Source organism: Anastrepha obliqua, chromosome 2, assembly GCF_027943255.1.
Source record: "Anastrepha obliqua isolate idAnaObli1 chromosome 2, idAnaObli1_1.0, whole genome shotgun sequence".
NCBI lineage: Eukaryota > Metazoa > Arthropoda > Insecta > Diptera > Tephritidae > Anastrepha > Anastrepha obliqua.
The window spans coordinates 93,044,255-93,071,274 of NC_072893.1; the positions used below are offsets into that span (position 1 = coordinate 93,044,255).

General features: G+C 36.3%; 1 protein-coding gene across 1 annotated transcript in view; it reads right to left on the bottom strand.

The window, feature by feature from the left end:
• Positions 1-11,258: 11,258 nt before the first annotated feature.
• The window catches only part of LOC129238983 (irregular chiasm C-roughest protein), a 109,068-nt gene continuing 93,306 nt past the window's right edge, over positions 11,259-27,020 (bottom strand). The window contains exons 3-11 of the mRNA XM_054874235.1: positions 15,963-16,830; positions 15,203-15,403; positions 14,956-15,132; positions 14,787-14,889; positions 13,700-13,827; positions 13,194-13,620; positions 12,798-13,125; positions 12,410-12,729; positions 11,259-12,341 (exon numbers count right to left, since the gene is read on the bottom strand). Coding sequence (XP_054730210.1) covers positions 11,845-12,341; positions 12,410-12,729; positions 12,798-13,125; positions 13,194-13,620; positions 13,700-13,827; positions 14,787-14,889; positions 14,956-15,132; positions 15,203-15,403; positions 15,963-16,682 — 2,901 coding nt within the window. The 5' untranslated portion in view covers positions 16,683-16,830 and the 3' untranslated portion in view covers positions 11,259-11,844. The remainder of the gene's footprint in view (positions 12,342-12,409; positions 12,730-12,797; positions 13,126-13,193; positions 13,621-13,699; positions 13,828-14,786; positions 14,890-14,955; positions 15,133-15,202; positions 15,404-15,962; positions 16,831-27,020) is intronic.

A 27,020-nucleotide genomic window follows, 5' to 3' on the forward strand; every position in this document is an offset into this window, starting at 1 on the left:
AAGTCGACTCGCTCTTCTAGGCTCTCCAACAATTGACAATCTTTCAGTACTCTCGAACCTGAAAATCGAATCTCTCATCAAATTCTCGAAACGAATTAATATCTTTGACCAAAATCTACAATAAAAATCTCGGTTAGGTGGGGAAATCATATAACATAATGAGCTCTAGGGCAACACAACGGACCCAACTTGCGGTCTATTTGGCACTCCGATGCGGGGTCACCCTTAAACCAACCAACCAAGTGTACCCGAGTTGAAGTGTAATGCGCTCATTGATTCGGGCAGCAGCAAATCTTTGTTGAAGCGGTCGATTACATAAAAGTGCGGTTTATGTCTCATTGAGTGTCATGAAAAGTTAATTGGTTGCCCTGGTGGTGAGGTTGTCTGTCACGGGAAAACATCAGCGCGTATTGGATTTGATGATGGTAGATGCAGAGTCATGGGAATTAGAAGACGTGCTTTAGATATTGGTAGTTCACTGAAACCAAATAAGATATTGGCAGCACTGCAGACGGACGATGAGCAACTACATACGAACGGGCGACGTAGTGAAGCAATTCGTAACATCGAAACAGCTAGAGTTGGATTCAACGCTAGACATAGAACACCAGTGCCATATGAGCAAGGGTCTTTGGCCCTCACAAAAGCTCCACCACCAAGTACAGGCGAATCGCGAAAACTCCAGCCAAGGTATTGTACAAGGGCCCATACATTGTCAAGAAAGCCCTACGATTCCACCGATATGTCATCGAAGATATTGACGGTATGCAACGCTCGCAAAGAAAGTGCAGTACAATTGCAACAGCAGACCAGATGAAGCCATGGTGTGCCTTATGTCCTCAAATTGATGATAATGGTAACCACGATGATGATGGGCAACACGCTGCTTAAGTCGGAACGAGTTTCTGTCAGGAGAGGCCGAGCTGTCATCACTAATTCTATATGTTTGGTTAGTCGGTCAGTCGTTAGAGTGATCTAAGTAAAGCTGATTATCCTGAACTGTGACATTTGCTAAGATGACTCGATATGTCCCACTGAGTTGCCACTCCCCCGTTATTCATTAATCAAATAATCATAAAATAAAAAGTAATTTGTTGATCAAAATATTAAATCGTACGTAAATTATAGAGAACGCAAAACCTCCTGGATAGTTTGATGTGACGGTCTATTATAATTATAAAGGGTGATAAATTTAGAGGTATCACATTTTAAATTGAAATATAAAAAAAAACGAAAATTCAAATTGATTCGGCAACCTTTATTATTTTTGTGTAGAATCACCTTTACTTTAAAGATACCTTTATTTTTAAAGATAATCACTCTTAAATATTGGCCGCAACGACGCCGTGACTCAGCCATCCGTGAACACTAATTTTGAATGACTCGCCAGAGGCCTTCTGTCGGTATCTTGTGAATAGCTTTAGTAATGTTGGATTCCAATGCCTCATCGAAGCTGGTCTTGTGGGAACCAAATGTTGTGGAAATCACGAGCTTCAATTTCTGGCATCAAAAAGCCCTTTATCATGGCGCGGCAGCGTTCGCCATTCTCTGTTACATTGGCGCCAGCCTCGTCTTTGAAAAATATGGGTTGATTATTCCTCCAGCCCATAGGATGCACAAGACGGTTGTTTTCAATATATGTAATGGGTGTTCTTGAAGGGCTTCGGAAAGCTTTTCAGCCCAAATACGGCAATTTTGCTTATTGACGTAGCTATTAAGCAAAAATAGGCCTCATCGCATGTACACCATTAGTTGGCCTGAGCGTGCGTTGAACACTTTTCAAAGAGCGTTGATTTTCGTAATACAATTGCACGATTTGTAAACGTTGTTGAGGCGTAAGTCCTGCCATGATGAAATGTCAATAATACTGAAAAAAGTTATGTAATTAGTTTGACAGTAGTCACACGTGATCTGCCAAAAAAAAATTTTGAAAAGGTACCTCCAATCTGAACACCCTTAACAATAGGAAAAAGTGTGCATCAGATATCAAAAATGTTGTATTTAACCGGCAAAAAATGAAAATAGGCTGAAGCCAAAATCTGCAAGTAAAAGGTTATTTTTTAAGAGCTAAAGGAAAGTTTTTCAAAAAAAAACGCACGTGAAATTCAGCAAAATCCATGCAATTTTTATTTAAATCGATAGTACAGTCCATATAATTTAATGTTCGAAGATTATTTCATGCAAATGTTGACCGCGACTGCGCTTCAAATGGTCCATCCGCTTAGTCCAATTTTGGAATATTCTTTCCAATGTTTCGGCCGATATCTCACATATAAATGCTTTAATGTTGTCTTCCAATGCGTTAAATGAAGAAGGCGTGTCTGAATAGACATGAGCTTTAACATAGCCCCTCAAAAAATAGTTTAAAGGCGTTATATCGCACGATCTGGGTGGCCAATTGACAGGTCCCGAACGTGAAATAAAATGTTCACCGAACTCGCCTCTCAACAAGTCCATTGTTACGTGTGCTGTGTGGCATGTGGCACCGTCTTGCTGAAACCACGTGTCATGCAAGTCAAGCTCTTGCATTTTGGGCAAAAAAAAGTTGGATATCATTTCACGGTAGCGCTCACCATTCACAGTTACGTTACGATTCGCAGTATCTTTGAAGAAGTAGGGTCCAATGATACCTCCAGGCCATAAACCGCACCAAGCTGTGACCTTTTCCGGATACATTGGTATCTCTTGCAATTCTTCTGGCTGATCTTCACTCCAAAATCGACAATTCTGCTTATTTACGTACCCATTGATCGAAAAATGAGCTTCGTCGGTGAACACAATTCTTCGATAAAAAAGTGGATCTTAAACTTTCTTACCAGAACACGCATTTTTATAATAAAATTCAATAATTTGCAAGCGTTGTTCGTTTGTAAAACGATTCATGGTTAAATTATAGACCAAACTGAAGTTGTTTGACAGTGAAACAAAACACGAAACGTGCGCCAACTGTTTACACCAACTGTTTAAAAAGATAATAGCTAAAAAATCACCCTATAGAAGATCAGAAGTATTTGACTGCGAGAACAAATTTTGTTAAAAAAAGGAGTCACAAGCCCTCAGATTTCGACAAGAAATCTTGCTAGTGAGCTTACGGATGAGTATGTGGTCGAAGTTTCTCTTGAAACGGTCTGCCAAGTTTTGCAAAAGTGCAATTGTACTTTGCGAGTTGCTCGAAGGAAGCCTTTGCTCTCTGCACAGCATATTGAGAAGCGGTTATCTTTCACTATGTAGAACGATTTGACAAATTTTCAGCCATGGTGTGCGGATGAATATCCAGCAAGGGAATGGGTGATTTGTTGTTTATAGAAGATAAGAGGGATGCAACAAATTTAGCCTCATTGTTGACGATCTAAACTATAAAGCTCATATGGTCAGAATGTGGCTTTTTTTTATTGCAGTAAACTAGAGGAAAGTCAGAGCCAATAGTTTTCTCTCGACGGCCCTTGCACACTAATCAAAAATAGATTAAGTTAAAAATAGTTCAACCCATAATGGAAAATATTCAGTTTCTCATACAGATTTTATACATTGACGACCTCAGCAAATGGAAAAAGGTTTACGATTTACGGTTATGCTCTCTTAGGAATGTCCAGGTGCCTCTAGTCAACTCGTGGATATCATTGTTAAATACAGGGTGGGCCATGTAAAATTTGCTTTTTGAATCGGCTATAAAAAAAAAACCAATCAATATTTTTTCAAACATTTTTTTTTTATTTCGAAGATTGAACATTGTCATTTATGAATGAAAAATAATATCGTTCAAATGACTGCCACGACTGGCTTTAGAGTAGGCCATTCGATCAACCCAATTTTTAAACACATTTCCAATTTCATGAATCGCAACTTCGATTTCGTGTTTTAAAGTATCAATCGTCTCTAGATCGTTCGCATAGCATTTGTCCTTAACGGCTCCCCACAAAAAATAGTCCAACGGGCTTAAACCACAGCTCCGAGGCGGCCAATTGATATCTTCAATTTTTGGAAACAACTCGTTGAGCATGTCACGGTAACGCTCGCCATTTACTGTAACCGCGGCTCCTCGCTCATTTTCGAAAAAAAAGGCTCGATGATGCCGCCAGACCAAAAACCGCACCAAACAGTGACTCGTTGTGGATGCATTTGCTTCTCTACAGTAACGTGGGGATTTTCTGAGCCACAAATCCGACAATTTTGCTTATTGACGTAGCCACCGATGTGAAAATCAGAAAAGAAGAAGAAGACTCACCACTTTGGAAATAAGTTTTCAATATTTCCCAATTTTGTTCAAGCGTATAGCGTCCCATTTCGTAAATGTCAAACCTTTAAGTAAATTATGAACACATTTGACATGTCATTTGTGTCACCATTCTCAAAAAAATAGGTGGTTCAAAAAGCAAACGCTATATGGCCCACCCTGTATAAGTTTGACATCACCGAAGTAGAGTAAATGCGTGGATGGGGCATTTAACGCCTACTAAATTTAAAATTCATACTAAATTCAAAAACATACAATAACTTTGATTTGGACACACGTCCCGAAGGAAAATAATTACAATGAGACCAAATAATGCTTCTATGAGTTGTTGGAAGAAACATACGAGCGCTGTTCGCGCTATAACACTAAAATTGTGCTTGATGGTTTTCACGATAGGATGGACAAAGAAGGCATATTTGGTCCCATAGTCGGGAATTTCAGGCTTCATAAGAACATTGACCAGATTTTCACAGTTCGTCAGATCATGGAGAATGCCCAGGAAAGCAAATTTTTATAAAAGTTCGGCCATTCTTGTGCGCAAAGTCTTATGGATGTTGTTGTTACCATGAAAAGATCTTTCGACTAGAGACCTACAAATGCTATGGAAGCACCAGAAGTTCCTGTGTGGACTTGATACAAGGAGCTCGGGGAACATCGTAAAGGACATAGACAATTGGCGAAGAAACGATTGTAAAGCCAAATAAGAAGAGGAAGCTAATCTTATCGCTTTCAATTAATGTTGTACAAGTCAAAATGAAAAGAAACGATTGGGTAAAATCGCGCGGCACTTCATTGAAACCAGGCGAAAAACTTGCATGTATCACTTTTCGGCAACGGATTTCACGGTCGGGCCAGATAGGAAGAGGGCGTAGTTGCTTAGTGAAGCTCTTCCGATGTCTATCGAAACTTTGCATTGCTGGAATGAGCCCGAGCTGGAACATACTTCACTTGACGCTTCTACTTTTTATTTTAAAATTGTAATATACTTTTATTTAAAGAAAAAAATAAAAATACCAGTCTAACGGTTAGACGCGATAGAAGTGAAACCTTCCGTAAAACAAACTGAGAGAGAATGAGACGAAAGCAGCATTAGGAGCGGGATACTTATAGGTTCATTATATTATAATATTGCTATAAAGTTCATATTTTATTTTCTTCATTTTATTATTATTCATCCTCAATGTTTTCAATTTCAACAAATGATACGAGTGGCTTATGATAGCTAAAATATGATACAAATGCTTTGGTTTCGATGTTCTCAACATATCTTTGAAATACCGTGTCAATTGTTGTTTTTTTCTGTCGATATTCACGACACTTTTCTGCATTATTTTTCGGCATAATTACGGTAAACATTTAAAAATGAAAATATTTACGAATATAAAAATACGGACGCAATACAGCACACGCGGTTGCTATTATGAGCGTCGTAACGCATATATTACACATACGTACTAACATACACACAAACATTCGTAGGACGCTTGGTCTAAGCAAGTATTAGGTAGTGTAGTATAGGTATACATAATGCCTTCTCGCTCACCGTGGCTCCGTAATACGCAGGCGCGCACACATACGTACTAGCATACATACAAACATGCATACGTATGACGCTTGAACTAAACACCAAAGCAAGTAATAGGCAGTGTAGTATACATACTACAATACTCACGATACTAGCGTGGCTCAGCACTACGCAGCCACACACATATACGTATATCAACATATAACGCTTCGTAGCCAAGAGTGCCGCTTTTTCGTTTCATCGAGTCTCAAATCACTCCCAACGATTCTAAAGAAGTTTTCACTTCAAAAGAAATCGTCCACTTTAAGGAACGGCTTGTGAAACTGAATAAATTCAAATCCAGCGTCAGTAAATACTTTCTGAGTGGCAGATTAAAAAGTTGGAAGACCCAACCAAAACAATTCATTGGGCTTGGGATGATATGGCACAAGCAATATCCAAAATTCATATATGAATTAACGTATGTCTGCCGTAGCCGAATGGGCTGGTGCGTGACTACCATTCGGAATTTGGAGAGAACGTAGGTTCGAATCTCCATACATGAACATCAAGTAATAGAAAAAGAAAAAATCGCCCCTAGGCAGAAAATGGCAAACCTCCGAGTGCGTTTCTGTCATGAAAAAGCTCCTCATAAAAATATTTGCCGTTCGGAGTCGGCTTGAAACTGTAGGCCCCTCCATTTGTGGAACAACATCAAGACGCACACCACAAATAGAAGGAGGAGCTCGGACAAACACCCAAAAAGGCCAATTATATATATATATATAATTATAGAACTCTAACTTTTGGTAAATTTTAAGAATTAAAACATTCACGAAATTTTTATTTATTTTATTTTATTTTTTTTTTAATTCGTATGCATCTTTTGCGCTTAAGTAAATTTCATTCTTGGCTTATTTAATTATTTAATTTAAATTAATTATTTTAATTATTCATTCATTCATCTCACCTACTTATGCATACATATAAAGCAAATACGTTTGTAAGTAATAACAAATATTTCACATTTTCCATTTTTGCTTAGCTTACTCTTTTACAGTTATAATTAAAATACTCAATAAAACGTTGATATGCAATAAATAAAATTAATGACACGATTGCAGAAATTTAGAAATACGAACACAGTTCGTATAAATGAGAATAGAAGGAATCATAAGGCAGCATTTTTATTTCTTCACACGAAGGGACGTAGCTTGCAGCGATTAGTTGTTTGTTCAGTGTAGTTGTTTTTTTTTTTTTATTTGAGGGAAAAATTAAATAAATGGGTATTTAAAGTAAACTCGCCATAAAATTTTGCATTAAAAAAAAATAAATATTGCATTAGAATTATTTTCGACTTGAAAAACAAAAGAAACGAAAAATGTTTCAGCGACCTGAATATGCCGTTATTTCATTAACTAACCACTGCAAAAAAATCCATATATACTCGCAACTTTTCTATTTACATGTATCATTTTTTCTAATTGTATTTAATACTTTTTTATCTTTTCAAGTTCTCTATTTTTTATTGGCTTTACATTCAAATAATTTAAAAGCACATGCAGACATGTCTGTCATCAGTTAGTAGTTTCTCTATTTAAAATTAATATCATTTCGCGCATTTTTGTGCCAGTCATGCCAAGCATAGTTTTTTTTTATAATTTTTTTGCACTCTCATCTTGTAAAATAAATGAATATTTGTTACATAATTGAACTATTTGCTAATTTAATCGTCATTGAACTATCTGTTAATCGCTTCAATTTTACTTCATCTTAGATAATTTAGAATTATAAAACTTGTTGCTTGATTTTTACATGGAACTAACTACAGGCATTTTTCGCAATTTGTTTAAATGCTTAGATTAAATTATTTACACCACTGATTCGCTCTATGCCTCCACTACCATACACACAATTCACACTTCTAAGTAGTTATTCTATGTTCATATAACTTTTTAATAAATTGGTACAGTAATTTTTCGTAGCCATTAACACTAGGATTGACGCTCATATTTGTTTCCTTTATTCATTGACATTGATTTCTTTTTTTATTTCATAGATAATTAATGCTAATAATCACAATACGTTAAGAATTAAATTTTCGTCTGTTTATCTCTCAAAATAAGATCCGGGATCTTTTATCTGGGACGTAAAATTTTATAATTTTCTTCTGATATGAGTATACGATGATAATTTCATTGTTCATTGTTGTGGCTTTTATCAAGGGGATATAATATTTTTCTGTCACTTTATTTATCTCATTTCATATTATTTTATTTTATTCAATTTTTTTATTTTATTTTAGCTTTATTTTATTTCATTTTACTTTATTTTATGGTTTTTATTTTTTATATTATTTTGGTTTATTTTATTTTAGTTTTATTTTATATTTTATTTTGATTTATATTTATACTCGTATTTGTATTTAATTTTATCTCTTTTATTTTACTTAACTTATTTTTATTTCATACTTTACTTCATAGCTTTAACCCGCGGCCCCGTTCGCGTAGGAGTAGTTTTGAGGGATTTAGGATATGTATATAAAAGAATTATAAACAATAATTTCATAAAAAATAATTTTTTATTAATAACCATAATATTACAATACCCGGCATCCGTTGCTATGCCTCGTTGAATAAAATCAAAACAACCAATCATAAAAATATGAAGCAAAATTATTTTTATTAATTCTCAAACCATTTTTGAACTTTGCATTTGGGTCATAGTTGAACAGCTTATGCGGATTATGAAGTCTAGAGTGTGCTATAAATAGTGGAAAATAGGAAAAACTAAGATTTTTTAGATTAAATTTAAGCAAATATTCGATTATTAGTGACTAATGAGAGTGGTGGCGCGGCTTGGGGGCTGTGGGAAGGGAGTTCCATCATAAAAACATGCCTGTAACCCATGATTCAATAATAAAAGGTTTGCTCAGTAAGCAGCTTTCTCATTTCCTCTTGACAAATCGGCTCCCTTAGCAAGACACTGGGTTGCTAACTCTAGAAATTTTTATCAAAAGTGGAAGAAAAGTAAAATTTGTAGTAAAAAAATTGTGCTTTGAAAAGGGTTTTTTAACACAAGAACTTGCTCGGTATATCCATAACCAAAACGTTATGGAAAACATCCTGACATACAGCTTAAAACAGGATATGATGGCGCATGGGGCAATGAACGTGTAAGATGAACGTTTTTGACAATTTGAGCCAGATGCCTTTCAAATAAAGGTTGGGAAAGTACCTACTAGGTTACTTTAAAAATACATAAGTTACCAACAAGAGCTCATTTAGCAATATGTAATTAATCATAGATTCCGGATGGTAGATGATTTTTATGAGGAGTTTTTTATGGCAGAAATACACTCGGAGGTTTGCCATTGCCCGCCGAAGAGCGGCCGCTATTACAAACAACATTTCCTATCGTTTGGTGTTTCATGACCGGGGCTTTGAATCCTTGCACTTCCAAATGGTAGTCACGCAGCAAACTATTCGACTACGGCAATTGCCGTCGATATAATAATAATTAGTTTAAATAAGTGCAGGTAGTTTGTTAAGTATTTATGAATGTAAGAATATTATTGACTGGGTGGTCAAAACTCCAAACTTACGTGGGCAAGGCATGGTAAAGTAAAGCGCCGTGAGTATGTTCAAAGTTTGTTTTTAGTCAACCAAATTCATGATGGATTCGCTTCTTCTATGATAGAATTCAAGGTCATAATACTTAGGTAATCACGAAGTATCTGATCAGTTTTGAATTTAAAAATTAGTTCACAAAATATAATTCTGGCTTTAAGTTAAACCATTTTTCTTTAATATCATACTTGGCAATTTCCGTTTATACTTTATGTTTTTTTATAATTTAACTAAAAAAGGACTATTTTACTACCATTTTAAGCAAAAAGTTATTTAATATTTCCATTTTCTTCATCCTTTTTAAATGCGACCTTTTGTAAGGGAGTGTCAGAATTCTAATGTCATAAGTGAGCAAACCTTTAATAATTGAATCATGCCTATAACCTTCATTGGGTGAAAATATGAATGTATAAAAATGTTGCCGTCATTTGGTGTTGTCGTTTCGTAGTGATGCGCGGACAACGTACAGACATTCACCTTTATAGTATAGATTACTTTATGTTACCTTTTTTATTTATTTTATTCTATTTCACTTTATTTTAATTTTTACTTCATTTTATATTATTTTACTTTATTTTATTTTATTTTGTTTTACATTTCTTTATTTCCTTTTACTTTATTTTACTTGTTTTATGGTAATTCATTTCTTTTTATTTTATTTTGCTATTATTTTTATAAATTTTATTTTATATTATTTTGGTTTATTTTATTTTATAGTTTATTTCGTTTCTTTTTATATTTTATTTTGATTTATATTTATACTCGTATTTGTATTTAATTTTATCTTTTTTATTTTACTTAACTTATTTTTTTTATATTACTTTATTTTACCTTTTTTATATTGTATATTTTATTCTATTTCACTTTATTTCAGTTTTTAATTAATTTTATATTATTTTGGTTTATTTTATTTTATTTTGTTTTAATTTTTTTTATTTCATTTTACTTTTTTTTACTTGGCTTATGGTAATTCATTTCTTTTTATTTTATTTTGCTATTATTTTTATAAATTTTATTTTATATTATTTTGGTTTATTTTATTTTATAGTTTATTTAGTTTCTTTGTATATTTTATTTTGATTTATATTTATACTCGTATTTGTATATTTAATTTTATCTCTTTTATTTTACTTAACTTATTTTTTATATTACTTTATTTTACCTTTTTTATTTATTTTATTCTATTTCACTTTATTTTAATTTTTACTTCATTTTAATATATATTATTTTGGTTTATTTTATTTGGTTTGTTTTAATTTTTTTTTTAATTCCTTTTTCCTTCGTTTAATTCATTTCTTATTTTATAAATTTATTTTTATAAGTTTTATTTTATATTATTTTGGTTTATTTTATTTTATAGTTTATTTCGTTTCTTTTTATATTTTATTCTGATTTACATTATACTCGTATTTGTATTTCGTTTTACTTAATATTTATATTTCATATTTCATTTCATTAGGAATTAAATTTAGTTTTTTATTGTGTTTTATTTTATTTAATTTAGTGTTGGGGTTTTTATTTTAATTAATTTTCACATTTTAAAACATTTAACTCTTTTTATATTTTTAGTTAAAGTCATATTTTTATATTTTGTCTCCCATTTTATTTTATTTAATTTCATTTATTTTATTATATTTTTTGTTTATTTCATTTTTTTACATTTTTTTTAAATTTAATTTTATTTTTATTTGTCTTTATTTTCATATATATTTATTTTTTAATTTAATTTATATGGTTTCAGTTTTTCATTATGTTTTGATATATTTTTTCAATTTATTTCATTTCTTTTTATTTAATTTCTTTTTCTTCTCCTTTTATTTTTATTTATGCATGGTTCCTATTTTTATTTTTTATAGCCACTTTTATTTTATTTCATTTCATTTTGGTTTCTTTCATTTTATTTTATTTTGTTACATTTTCGGTTCCTTTTATAACCCGTTTGCTTTATTTATCGATTAAAACATCCCCTTTCTGTCTGATATTTGTGGTTAAAAATTTACAATTTTCGCTAATTGACTAAAATCTCTGCTAGCTTTATCAGTTGGTAGCGATTTACAATACGTAAGTTTACGATTACTTTTAAAAATTTATTCTACAAATACGCTAATGATATGGCGGGCCAGTTACTCACAGCTTCCCGACCCGTAAATTGTCTTAAATAATTACTTTTGAGATATATGTATATATGTATATACTTGCAGATACAACACACACACATTCGTACAGATAAGAATGTTTTGCAACGGTATAAATACCCATACATATAAGTATGCATTTATACTACGTATATATGTATGTATGTATGTACATAGGCATGAGCGTGTGCGTAGCATTGACGTTTAAGGACGAGTGTTTCTAGCTGCTGCTGCGATTGGATAGCGTGCGCGACTAAAGTACAAGGTGCTTCAAATTGTATACAGGGTGCAGTGTACGTGCGTTAAATGTGCCGTGATTGGCGCAAGCGCCTAAACTTTCTTTTAGACATGTGTGGCCAATGCACCACTCTTAGATTTGCCATTCGTTGGTAGTATGAATTGGCCGGAGGGACTTTGCGCCACCGCCACCGCTACTGCCATCGGCGTCGTAGTCGTCACAGGTGTTGCGGTGGAAATAGGTGCGGCTTGTGTGAGTGGTGTCATCGCCGCAAGTGTGTTGCTGCTGGCAGTCAAATTGGAACTGCTTCCACTAACGCTGCCAGCGCCATTGGTGCTATTGCCTCCGATACCGATACCACCCGTTACAGCGCTAAAGTTCTTAAACGCATTGATGCCGATACCGCCATTTGTGTTCGCATGTTGATGGCTGGGATGGTGATGGTGACGTTGGTAGGGTGGTGGCGCAGGTGTGGCGGCAGGATTTGCCGTGCTTGGCGGTGGCAACGGCGGCAGCAGTGATGAGTTTGAGCGCAGGTATGGATTACCGTAGATAGCGCTGAAGCGACTATCTATGCCGTTTTGGAGAAGCGATTGACCAGCTAAACCCAAAAATGAAGTCATCCTGTTAGTGGGTCAAGCAAAATACCAATTTATTAGTTCTACTTACCAAGGAATCCATTGCCCATTTGAGCGGTGCTCTGCTGCGGCTGTTGCTGCATATCGTTGCGATTGCGTGGCAAGCTAAGATTACCAGTGGTTGTAACGGGATTTGTGTAATGCGGCAAGGTGGCCGAGTTGATTGTGCTTGATTGGGACTTGTTGGCGTTGTTGGCAGCAGCACTGCCAGGTTTGCTTCCCTCTGTGGGTGGACTATAGTCGAGCGCATACTCGAAATATGGGGTATAGCCGTTTACAGTCTCTTTGTAGTCTTGATTTTTTAAGTTTTTGATATGACATTGGCGGGTATAGCTAAATTCACCGGAAAATCTGCGAATGAGGAAAATATATTAAAATTATTAGAAACTCATAACACAAATAAAATGTTTTGTGCTCACCTGTCATCCAATTTCACGGGCCCCGCCAGTGGTACACCCAACGTGGCGCCCTTCATCTGCACATCCGGCATTGGTGTATGCGTCAAATTGATCGCCAAGCCATCGGAGCCTGCTTCTGAGTAATCCACATCATACGCCTTACTCCGCAGTTCATGCTTCAAATCGGACAGTTTGTCGCCACCACGCGATGCCTCTGGTATGACATCCGCCGGCATGGGTTTCTTATTATTCCGCTTCATATAAACTATCACCAGCATCACGATCATAATAATGATAGCTACCGAAGAGAGTGAGCCCATTACGACAAGCAGAATTGGTACAGAACCAGCTAAAACAGGGATGGAAGAATTTGTATATAGAACAGCATATAAAGTCATTTCAATTCGATGAACTTACGTTCGGGTTTCAAATTAATGAGCAAGGAATCGCTGCCATATGAGTTCATAACTGTACAATTGTAACGTCCATAATGACTGGAGCGGCTCTCTTTAATTATAAGCGCTGCACGGACACCTTCCGGCAAATGATGTTCCTCGAATATGTAAATATCCGGATCGGCGGTGCTCATATTAATCACTTTGCCATCGAATGACCAAAGAATCTGTTCCGCTTTGGGTACACTGAATGCTACACAATCGATTTTTGCACGACTTCCCACAGCACCAAATTGCACCTTATGCGACGTGATAATCGGAGCACGCTTTACGAAAATCGTAGCCTCGGCACCAATCTCTGGGAATCCCGAAACTATTGCTTTGCAGTAGTAGCGCCCTGCTGACTCGGTAGTCACCTTGAGTGTGAGATTCGCTGAGGTGCCAACGACCTGAAGCGACAAATTGTGTTATCATCAGTAAACGAAACCATTAGGAGTTATGGGGGTTTGCATGTAAGTAGTAGCATACCTGATCTGTATTTTCATTAATCCATTCGATTTCAGGCGTTGGATTGCCATCTACGTTGCAACGCAAATTCGCATTGGTGCCTAAGTCCGCTTCAACAGACATGGGCCGGTGTTTAAAAACAGGACCATCTGTAAGAAAAAACGAGTTAGGAAATTAAACGCGAATTTTGTTTTTTATTGACGTGATAACGTCTTATAATTCGATTTAGCCGGCTGCACGCACGAAAAAATGTGTCGCTACCTTGCTCATTAGTGTTACCTTGCTCATTTGTCGTTACCTTGCTCATTGCCGTTACCTTAAATGAACTGCAAGCGAAAGCGCGGAACGAACGACAAAGCAAACAAAGCAAACGAACGGCAACGTTCGACATCTTGCTCTCTCCTACTTAAGTGAGCGTATATATGTATGTATATGTATAATATATGCGCATTTGTATATAAATTCACATACTTGTATTTGCATATGCCTTCTTCCGACGATGATAGAAAAAGTAGGAAATTAAAGGGAGTGTTTCGAGTGGAAAGTGTCTTGAAAAAGGCAAATCGATGATGGTGTCTCTTAGTGTTGTTGACTTATTAACGTCTGATGCACAATCGAAATTGAACATATCATTCATGAATTTGATAAATGTTTCGTCATTTTTCACGTTTGTGTAAATGTAACTTGACCTATTCCATTGCAATTCCATTCACCCCCTCCTCTATATCCATACAAAATATCTATCAAACAAATAAAATTAAAATTTTGTTTTGAAAATTGCAACCCTTACATCAGTATTTTGTTATGACGTTGTCACGTTAAACTATCGTCAGTAAACCGACTTTACAGACAACCTCTTTTATTACTATTATTTTTAAATTTATATATTATAATTTTTTAGTATTCCCTTTTTATATTTTATATTCTATTTTGATTTATGTTTTTATAAATTAATGAATGAATTCTTGCAATTGCCCGAGAATTTCACTGTAATTTTATCGCGGAAGCGAATTACAGAACCTGACCGACAAAATTTTCTTTTTTTAAATGTGTGCTAGGTTTTGTTTTACCAAAATTACTTAAAATCAAAGTCAATTCAGATACTCACAGCCGATGTCCAATGTTTCAGTCTCTTCGCTTTTTCCCACCGCATTGACAACTTCACATTTAACCAAAGCTTCATGATGCTGACGCGTAACATTGTGTATGATCTGCCAGAGAATAAAGTAAAGAAATAAGTCACAGAAAATAAGGTTTTAACGGATAAAAAATCTCACCATCTTCGTAGTGTAATCTCCAGTCACCAACTCATCATTTATGAACCACCGATAGCTTTGCGGTGGTGGATTTGCTTCCGCCTGGCAGGATAGTATTACTTCGGAGCCTTCAAGTATGCGACCACCAGCCAAGGCGCCGCTGATGACGGAAACCACCACCTTAGGTGCATATTTAACCTGAATTGATGGCAAATATTTAAATTAAAATAGTAAATAACAAAAAAAAAACCAAGTATTGGTGGCTCACCTCTATTAATATTTTAGCAGAGCGATAAGTACGATCCGCTGTATTCTGCGCTTGGCAAGTGAATGTCGTATTGTGATGCTCTTTCTTGGGTGCCAACTTCAATATCGACTTGGCTGTTATACGCCTCGAGTCCGATAATGGTTCTTTCACATATTCGATGCCTTTGGTTAGCACATTGCCAAGACCATCAATCCAAGTGATCTGAGTGAGTAAAAATATTGTTAAGTAATAAAGTTAAGTAAACGGTGCTGGTTTGTGTAGCGCAAACGATAACAAATTTAAAACATAATTGGGAGTTATAAAAAAAAAAAATAAACTAAGCAAAACCAGAGTTTTTATCAATTAAGTTAATGGCGCTCAAACTGTCAATGCAGTGGCTTTATAACTGTTAGAGGGGGTTTTTCATTGAAGAACGAAGCGAAGCGAAATTCGCCAGAAAGATTAGTGACTGAATACGAGCGACCTCTTGCGCCAAGTACAATTCGCCGGAAATGTGCATAAATGTACGCGGGCGCCATCTATACAGGCGGGTGTCAAAGGGATGAGCAGCTCCGCAACTGTTACTGCAGTGTTATTTCAACTGTAACAGCAGCGAAGTCATAGTTGGCGCGCGATTTTAAATGAAAGTTACAGGTAAATTTCGGCGGAAATGTTTAATTGTGTAACTCCTCGACTGCTTGTGTTTCAATTTTATTAAAAGTCCAATTGATGGACTAGGTTGTGTGACATTTTAAAGTAATATTATACAAATTTTACTCACCTCGGCCGCAGGTTTGCCACCCGCCGATACGCACTCCAGCTCAATCTCTCGGTCCTCCGTTGTAAAAATAACTTCACCCTGTGTAATTTTCGGCGCTTCCGGTGGTACCAGTATAGTCAACTTGGCAAAACGCGAACGGATGCCTGCCTCACCCTCCGGCCCGGGCCCAACTTGGCACTGATATTTGGCGTCATCGTCCAGCATCACTGGATAAATATCTAGCGAAAAGTCGCCCTCCTCATCGCTGCCCACCATCGAATACCTTTCAAAGCCGCTCAAATTACGATGCTGGCCCAGGCCAAAATCATCTTTAGTCCATTGCAATGCGCCCACCTTTCCCATCACACGGCAAGGCAACGTAACGCGTGAGCCCACAACAGCGGTTTGGTCTTGCGGTTCCATTGCGAAGCGCTGACCCTCCGATGGTGATTTCTCATCGTTACTGTGATGACTGGTGGAACTTTTACGCGACTTTGGTTTGGCTTCTGTGGAGTGCAGCTGCGCGCTAAGCAACAACGAAACCAGTAGGATTGTGACAAAACTGAGGCGAGTCGAAGTGCAGCACAAGCGTGGAATGTGTTGATGGTGGCGTCGAAAGTTGTTCTGATGTGGTGGGTGGTAACTGCTTTTACAATTGGAGCTGTTGGGGTTTTCGCATTCGGGAGTGCTGTGCGGCCCTGACATAAAAGCAAGATATGTGTGCTTTGTCGATATGGACATTTTCGTTATGCTTATATTGTTGTTACTGTAGCAGTCGTTGCAGCAAATAGTAGCAACCGTGTAGCTGCTTTTGTTCCACTTACGGAAATGCGATTCCGATAAAATTCTTGTGTAGGCTCGTACACAAAACGTGTCAGGATGTGAAAGCCTGCAATTGAATAGTAAAAATGGGGAAACATGAGAACAACGCTTGTATTTACTTTATTCACATCGTAAATTTTTAAAACCTTGCCCCATTTTTTTTTCGTAAATTACATTTTTATAAAAATTGAGAAAGTAAAATTAATACGAAATACGAAAAATGCGATTCGCCAAAGGTAAACAGACCACGCAATCTCAGTTAAGCGTTTATCAAACTATGTGCCTGAATTTGTGTTGAACAGCATGGACTGCAAGGTATTGAACGAATATCCGGGAGCAGAAAAAATATTGCATTATTGTGTGGGATCATAAAGCGAAGTATTTATGAGTTGATTGCACTTCGCCTATACTAAAACGGACTTGAATTAAGCTATCAAGTGTGAGCGTACTAGCTGTGTTCCAATAGCCAATGATTCGGATAACGGTTTTGCACGCAAATGCAAAAATTTGCATGCGAAGCAACAACAAAGTTATCGAGTAAGATTCGCCACTAGCGAGTATGGCTAAAGCTCATTCGACGCACTGTCTTACCAACACATGTAACTTAAGGCAGCTCTCTTCCCGCATTGCCGACATATGTTCATTTGTACCAGTTGCTTCATCAGTTCGCCACTTGCTAAGTCTTGGCGAAAAGAAGAGGCCCAATGAGATAGATCGATATTTAGCTCAATTTGTGATCAGTTCTGTTCACTTTGTTTTTCGTCGTTAGTTTGGCAGCACAGCCTTTTGTTATTGGTAGCACTGACTTTCATATGGAGTAAATTTCAGAGATAAATTTTATGTTGAATGGAATTTTCTGCAGCAAATGTTAATGTCACGCTATTAGGCAATAGCTATTACGCGAAATTAAAACAACATTCGGCTACGGCGGCCGCCAAATTGAATTGATTGGCTCTTGAAAAACTTTATTACGCCTATTTTCAGTTGAAATATCATTCTCTTGGTCCTTCATCGTCTATGTTTTATCTTCAAAGCTGTCACGTTCCAAACAGCAAATGGTGTGAAGAAGACTTATTATATATATAGGGCCATGTAAAATTTGCTTTTTGCTATAAAAAAGCTATAAAAAAACTAATCAATATTTTTTCAAACTTTTTTTTTTATTTTGAAGATTGAACTTTGCCATTTATGAATGAAAAATAATATCGTTCAAATGACTGCCACGACTGGCTTTACAGTAGGCCATTCGATCAACCCAATTTTTAAGCACATTTTCGATTGTTGGGCTTCGCCAGACCAAAAACTGCACCAAACAGTAACTCGTTGTAGATGCATTTCCTTCTCTACAGTAATGTGTGGATTTTCTGAGCCCCTAATCCGACAATTTTGCTTATTGACGTAGCCACCGATGTGAAAATGAGCTTCATCAGAAAAGATGATTTTTCGGTAAAAATGCTCATCTATAGGTTTTCAATATTTCCCAATTTTGTTCAAGCGTATAGCGTCCCATTTCGTAAATGTCAAACCTTTTAGTAAATTATTAACACATTTGACATGTCATTTGTGTCACCATTCTCAAAAAATAGGTGGTTAAAAAAGCAAAAGCTATATGGCCCACCCTTTACAGTACTTACCGGTGCCCGCTACTACACAAACTTTTTCTATCATTTTGATGTTCCGTGCCCACAGTGTGTTTCGAATCACACTACCGAATCGCAACAACCCATGCGGCTATAGCGGTCGTCCTAAAAATAATCATAACGCCATGAAAATTGAACCAACATTTTTTTACAAATATCAGCCTTACTTTAAATGTCAAATATCAGCCTCTATAAAAATGTCATGTAGTGGTGCGCTATATGCACGATGAGGTCAAATGTGAAACAACCCCTGGTGTACGCTTTCGGGCAACGGGCACCCCAGGAGTATGAAGTGTCGTATATATGTATATATATTAGGGCGGGTCGATTTAAAAATCGCTCATTGCTCTGTGAAAATCGTATTATAGGGATCAAAATAAGAAACTTTGCCGAAGGAGCCATACCTCTAAAACGAATTCTGATGTGCCCCAATTTGGGTCGAACGAAAAATCTCACTTTGACCCTGACTCTGACAGCCGAATTGAACGCGCTTCCGGCGGATGAGTTTAAAAAATGTTTCCTGCAGTGGAATGACCGCTACCAGCGCTGTATTGACGCTCAAGGGTCCTATTTTAAAGAATATTAGTTGTACATATAAGCCAAAAGGTTTAATTAAACTGCTTAAAAAAATAAGACTCATTACTTTTCAATCAAACCCTGTAGTAGTTAACTGTATACCAAAAGCTAAACCATTGCAAGCAACGGAGTTGCCGTGCGTGAACACCACGAGCAACACCAAAGGAGAATTTGCAAAGTTGAATTAACAAATGTCTCCCTGTATGAGTTCAATGGAACCTGCCTAATATCAGAAAAGAGAGTTGGCAGCATTGAAAATAATGAGTTGTACGAATCTTGCTCGATAACTGGGTTGTTTCTTTCACACACAAATTTCTCGTCAGTCGAGCAGAGCTCGAGTATAGCGAGCAGAGAAGTGGCGGCACCTATAGTAGATAGACTAGAGAAGACCGAGTAAGGATTGAATTTGTGTTTTTTAGAAATACTTAAGAGGAAAATTTTGTTAGACATAAAATTTGTTGAGTGCGGTTGTGTTATGCTAACAGGAAGCCCTTTGCGGGACGAACCGTGGGGAGCATCAAGTATTAAAATATTGCTCAAAGTGTCTTAAGTTGCAAAATAAGACCAGCTTATTTTTCTACGAGTAAAATATATAATTTTTAAATGCCTTATCTGATAAACCAGTACATGCACACATTTGCTATTTTCTTGAAGCCATTACCGTTATATAATGCTCATAAAATACGATTACATTTGCGATTAAGAGTACTTTTATTTGAATGAAATTTTGTATAAGCAACAACATTAAGCTTTATAGCCCGAATGGCATTGAAACGAACACTGAATGTCCTCTTGCGTGGCTGACTGGCGGCCAGCCTGGCTGGTGGTTTTGCGTGGGAGTGCACATAAAATATACATACATACATATGCTTAACAGGTACACGTGAGCCTTAAGGCCATCTTCAACGTTGAATGCACACCAACCAAAAACCATTACCAAGGATAGGAATTACAAACTGACTATTTGTACGAGCCATAATACGCGCATTGCTTTAAAATATTGAATATCTTTTAAAAGGCCAACAGCTACATACATACATATGTATATGCACGTCTGTGTGTACTTTGGCTCACGTAATAGCAACCCACACAGCTGATGATGAGAATACCTGTGTAGGAGTTGAATTAGCCAAATGCAATGAGTTGATGCAGCGCCAACGCTTTCTTTCGCCCCAGCTGAAATGCAATGCAGTTTTACCTGTGCTTTACTGATATTTCGTTTTTGTTTTTGTATGTTTTTTATTTTTTCGTTCAACTATTCAGCGCAATAATGATTTTCCATCAAAAGGAATTAACTGTAAACATATAAATACATATATGCGCGCATTTACGTACTCCTTTCTGGTGAGCTATGGCTATGTACATATGTACACACATGCATACATACATATTATGTTCACGTATTTATTCATGCTAGTTTGCACGCGTGGCTGAGTATAAAATGGATTTCCGTTATGCACAGCGTAAGCGCGTACAAATAAAGTGTTCTAAAAAGAAAAACAGGAAGAAAAAACAAGAACAACGCTGCTTGCCTGGCTTTTCATCAACTGTTCAAATGCGAGTTCATTTTTTATTCTGATGTATTTTTCGCATTTTTTCTTTTGTTGTTTTTTTTATAATATTTTGGTTTGCAGTATTTCAGTAATTTTCAAAAGCTGATGTAATTTTAGTAAACGCTTGGCATTGACGTTGGCTGTCAACAGTGAGTCAGCTGCCAGCGAGTTTGTTACTCTAACCAATACAAATACCTGCTTTCAGGGTCGCAGCCTATTGCACTGTCTTATTTCACGAACTATAGCCTGGTTTATGTACACATACATACACACCACCCCACACTTGTACTTTTGCTTTTGGTTTTTGGCCTGACGTTCGGTCGCACGGTCGCTCTGCCGCAGCATGTTGCATGTTATGTGGTGACTGAGTTAGCGAAGTTTTGTAGGTCAAGTTTGTGCGCACATATGGGCATTTCAAATTTCCATGTAAATATGTCATTTTTCGTATGTGTGGGAGGATGTGTGCGTGTGTATGCTTGCTTTTTGCGGGCGCAGTCGAAAGTAGTTAATGAAAGTGCGCCAGCAAACAGCCACCCAACCACAATCACTTTATTTGCTTGCTTTCATCTATATATGTGTGTTTATGTGGGTGCATAAGGATATCCCTTTAACTGCGGTTTAATGCCAATTTAAATTCAAAACAAATATACGCTGTAAAAATTCGGCCGGTCAGCTAAGGCGATTACTCTACAAATCGTTCCTTTTTGTGGTAAAATTCACGCATTTGCTTGAAAGGGCTGAAAATTTATTAACGCCAGTTTTATTTTTATACGCTTAAAATATTAACGGAGCTTAATGGGGCTCCAAATGCCTTTGAGTGTTAATAGTTTTGTTTTTGTATTTAATTTTAACAAACGCAGTCGGAAATGCCAATTGTGAATCAGCTTGCCCATGAACTTTTTGCTTTACTTTTATTGGGATAAGGACTTTCACACAATAAACAACATTTTAGAGATGAGGAGCTTTTATTTGTCCCCTATAGTTTGTGAAGGAGTCTTGTGGTACAGCCTAGAATCTATGGAAGATCCTTTTTTCAAAATAATATAAAACATATGCAAATTTAGATTTTTTTAGGTTTTACTATTTTTATTCAAAATACTGCTCTTAACAAATATATGTGAAAAATGATATCATTTAAATGCTTACCATGAGCGCGTCTATAAGCAAAATCACCAAACAATCGATTGATGAATGCCTAATTACTCAGAACGTCGAGATATCGATGTTGAAGGTTGTTCAGCAACTCTTACGTTTTTTATTTTAATTATTAAACCTCGGAAGTTTATTCTTAGTACTAAAAAACTCTTATACAAGATTTTGCAAATTTAATCACCCTATCGGAAGATTTACAATTTTTCCGAACGCCGTTGTACGTCAATCGTAACTAGAACTAGACAACTGTAATATACAAACGACAGGGAATGGAGCGCGTAAGTGTCAAAATGAAGATTTCCATTACTCAAAATCTTTTATTATTTTATTTAAAAAATATTTACAATATTAAAAAAAATAAAAAATGGATGATTAATTTTGTGCCACTTTGTGTGAGAAATTTAGCCGAAATAAGGAATAAGTTGTGTAGCAGGATTGAGTTAAGGATATCTTCCTTATTTAAGCTAAATCGAAGAAAGTCTGTTCGTTGACATATTTTGTTTCTTTTAGGAAGCCAGTCTTGTGTTATATGCTTCCAAAATGTAGACAATAAGACAATAAAAGAAAATACTAATATCCGCTATCCGCAGAACTTAATCGCTCAGGCACAATTTTTTATAAGAGCGTACAATTGTTTGCGTATGGCGATGATATCGACATCATCGGCCTTAACAACCGCGCTGTTAGTTCTGCCTTCTCCAAACTGGATAAAGAGGCAAAGCGAATGGGTCTGGAGTAGTAAAGTCCTCTCTCGACGAACAAAACCAACATTCTCCAAACTCTCATCATGCCCGTCCTAACGTATGGCGCAGAAGCGTGGACGATGACAACATCCGATGAAGCGACGCTTGGAGTGTTTGAGAGAAAGATTCTGCGTAAGATTTTTGGCAACGGCGAATATCACAGGCGATGGAACGACAACATAGACATAGCGCAGCGAATAAAGATCCAGCGGCTACGTTGGCTGGGTCATGTCGTCCGAATGGATGCAAACGCTCCGGCTCTAAAAATATTCGATGCGGTACCAGTTGGTGGTAGTAGAGGAAGAGGAAGGTCTCCACTGCGTTGGAAAGATCAGGTGGAGAAGGACTTGGCTTCACATGGAGTGTCCAATTGGCGCCGGTTAGCACGAGAAAGAAACGACTGGCGCGCTTTGTTAAACTTGGCCAAAATCGCGTAAGCGGTTATCGCGCCAATTAAGAAGAAGAAGAATATCCTCAATACGTCCTCTATACTCCTACCGACGATGTGAAACAAATAAGTGCTTATAGACCCAGTACGGTATCAAATGCAATAGCAAAGCGGTGATTTTAACTACTCCCTTCACTATTAAGCAAGCTCTGGTAAGCCAGTTGCCAAAAATGTTGGTTTTAATAATGGAAATCGGCGAGTCGAACTGACAAACTAGCACCTACTTCATTGCCCAGGAACTGAATATTAGTTAGAAATCATTTACACCTCTTTACCATAGCCTGACCTATTCGTTTACGGCGACCTATTATTATTTGGCAGGAATCAAATTTATCGAGCGATTTAGTTTCGAAGGAATTTCTATTCGTACACACATGCCCTGCTGGGCTCACACAAACCGTACTCGTAGCTTTTATGTGCTACATTACTTTGCCAGCAGGTACATAACTTCTGTTTATACCTCTATATGTCATCATAATTATGTCAGGTGATATCATAAATCATAAAAATACATTAAGTGATGAGTAAAAAAATATAATAAAAATAAAAAATAAATAAATGGTTTACATCTTCTGCGTCACGCAACTTTTGTGTGGCATATTTTATTTTCATTTTTAACCTACTTTAAGAGGAGGTTAACAACTCGGCTTCAATTTTTTATTCTACGTTCTTACTTTCGCTAATAGTACTGTGATAAATCACAAGGTGACACATGAAAACTTGTGGTTGAACCACTAGATTTTTGACAGAATTCGATAGAATCAGCCATTGCCGTGTCAGTTAATCGACTTCCATCATTTAGATGTTCCAAATGCATGGGTATCAGAAGTGCTGTACCCAGCCTGCTTATACAGTACAAATAACTTTTTTTATTTTTTGACATATTTATTTTTCTCTTTTTGTAGGTTATAACTGAATTGGTGGAAATTTATTATGGAACCCTACAGTACAACACAACGCGTTAAAATAATCGAGTTTTTCCATTCTTGTCAACGATCAATCGTTTTAAGGCAGCGTAAATATCGGCAACATTTTTGATGTAGGATGAAGCGCATTTCCCTTTACATGGTTATGTCAACAAACCAAACTGTAGATTGTGGAGCTCTGAAAAACCAAGGGCAACACACCAACATCAGTTGCTCCCATCTAAATGTACTGTTTGGTGCGGTGTTATGGCCACTAGTCCCCCGAAAATGAGGATGAAGCGCCGGAATCGATTTCAGGGGCTTCTTACAGAACATTGATTGAAAACTTTGTGGTTTCAACAAGATGGAGCAACTGCGCATACTGCTAGGCAAACTATGGACCTGCTGCGTAGTAGTAGTAGCCTACTAGTAGGTCTTATTTGGCCCTCCCTGTAGTTAAGAGAAGTGAAAAATTTACTTGGAACACAAACATACAGACTTACTCATACTTTTTTATCTCACACAAGCTTTTGTGTCGTAATTTTTATAATGAACTTTTGTAACTTTTGTGCCCATCAGCAATAGTTAAGTTTCCCTCCTGTGCATTGAATTATTACACAATGTGACTTGTCGAGCCCATACCCACCTACAATTATGTTGGGTGTGTGGAGGTAGGTTGGTTTGATATAGTGCCTTTCAATATGTGGTTTTATTTACTGAGAAAAATAAGCAATAAGAAACGACTACTAAAATTGGAACACTACTCACTTTCTTAAGAAGTGTAATAAACTAATTTTTGCGCCTAAATTTCAGAAAAAACATTCTGTGAATTATCGCCATAAACAAAAAAACGGCACATTAGTATTTTTATCAGTATTCGTTTGTTTTGTTTTCTAAATGTTGATAATTTTTTGTTTATATAAACAAAACCCATATAAATCCAAGTTTCAAACTTTATATAGAAATGAGAGAAATTCGACACATTTTCAATTACAATCTACGCATTTTAATTGGAATTTTTGGTATGCAGTTTTGCAGCTTATTAAATTATAGCACAATAAAGGGCAAATTTGAAAAATACCTTTGATTTTTATATTTTTTTCCTTGGTGTTGCGAATTTTCTCCATATAGCAAATGCATCCCAAAATTTTGTTTAGAAATTCTAAATAAAACCGTTGAATTGAAATGGAAATTTTGTGGAAATTTTTTAGTTTTTGTATAAAATTCTATATTTGGATTCATATAATTAAAAAAAAAATACTCAAAACTGTTTAAAATAAGACGTGCTATCGTTTTATTGCGTGCTGTACATTTGTATATAAAAACTACATGATTTAGAAGGCTATTGAAATCTTCCTTTCGGAAATCACTTTATATGCATTCATGTTTTTTTTTTTTTTAATTCCCGTATTTCTTATCTTAAACTAAAATTTTCCTGCAAGAAAACGACGGTATGCAGTTCCAATACTTTTTTCACACCTTATTTCCTCCTCCCGATATCGCCAGGTTCACTCAGCTTTGTTTACTGAAAAATACGCTAGGCGACTGGGCCAAACCTTTTTGCAATTTCTCTTTACTATTTTATATTTTACATCATTTTCTCACATTTTCACATTTTTCACTTCACGCCAAGGCTGTTCTAACAAAGTATTCTGATGAACGGCACCGGCGTCCACTGGCTGTCCCTTGTTGCCGCATGAGGTTGTTGTCGTTGTTAATATTATTTGTTTGTTTGTAAGCATCCAGTATAGCTTTCGCATTTGGTCGATCTACCTATTCGTTCGTTCAATGATGCGAAGCATTCCAACTGTGTAACTTACTAAGCTCTAAACAAGTTTTTCCGCCTTTCTGTTCTTTTGGCTGTTGGTCTCACCCACTGACTTTTAACCTGACTTTGAATTGCGATGGCGGGTATTAGTTTTTCTATTGTTACAGTTACACAAGGTGAGACAATTGGGTTCCGGGAATTCAATTCTGAATCATTCGTAAAATACAGGGGACCTTCCTTTAGTTTCAGTTGAGGTTGATTTGCGTTTTATATGTGTTTTTCTACAGTTTAGATTTCAAATCAAATGTCAATTGGTCCAAGTATTTTGGATGTGGTCGTCAAATAATGAAATACCTTTTCTGTTCACTCGATCGAGGAATATTAATAAATTTTAAACATTTTTTCAGTTTACTTCTTAAAAAGCTAAAACCTACAACCTTTTAGTGGCTACGTGAAAATGAGTGCAATTAATTCTTTTCCTACGTTTAGAGCTACGGCAGAGACTGGTTAAATTGGGTAGTCACTTCAGATAAAACTTTGATATTTTTTCAGCTTAAAGGAGGCAGCGGCCAACGGAACCGATAAGTCCATCGAGAATATATGTATTCGCATCGGACTAATAGTAATTGGACAGCTTTATGCTGGCCTCCTAGAGCAGCTGCAGTAATGCTTTTTCCGTGTGGAGCTCGAACCCGCCGAAAACAATGGCATCTTGAGACAAAACAGCACATTAAAGATGTTAACGCCAGCCTAGGGGACTGATTGGTTACAGGTACTGACGAAAATATCTAAAAATTTAAGAAAATTGTACTAAAGCATTAGGAAGAAACTAGCAGATATTGGTATCTCATACGGATCAGTGAAGATTATTATATATGATGTCCTGTTGTGGTTTGTGACGTGTTGATTTTTATTTTTGCAAATAGCTAAAGAAATGCTTTCTTTGGTTCAAAATCTTATCGAAGCAATAATTACCAAGAGCATCTGAATGTAATATCGAAACGAAGATATAAACATCGGAACGGCACTCCGAAATAGTTCCAAATAGTAACAGGGAGTATCGCATGGGTCATTTAAAGAAAAATATTCTTCGCAATAGGCAGGAATTGTGAAGAAATAACTCACGATTTCGTCACCACGCTCAGATATGGGCTCACACTTTTTATTTTCATGTTCATATTTCACCAAAACCAAAGTTACTATACGTAAAGCCAGTATTCTTACCTGACATGGTTTTGTGTGGCGTCAAGAGTTGTAGGGCGATAAACGATAATTCGTAGGAGTAGAAGGCGATTCCAATAGCAGTCTATGAAAAGTGCTTTGAAGGTTGTAAGACGTATTGAAGTTAGTTAAAAATAAGCTACAAAATTTTTTACAAAAATATAGTAAAAGTTAAACAACTAAACAAACTAAATTAAATGTTAATCAGGCTTTTTTTTCTTGGAAAACATGTCAGAATCAAGCATTTGATC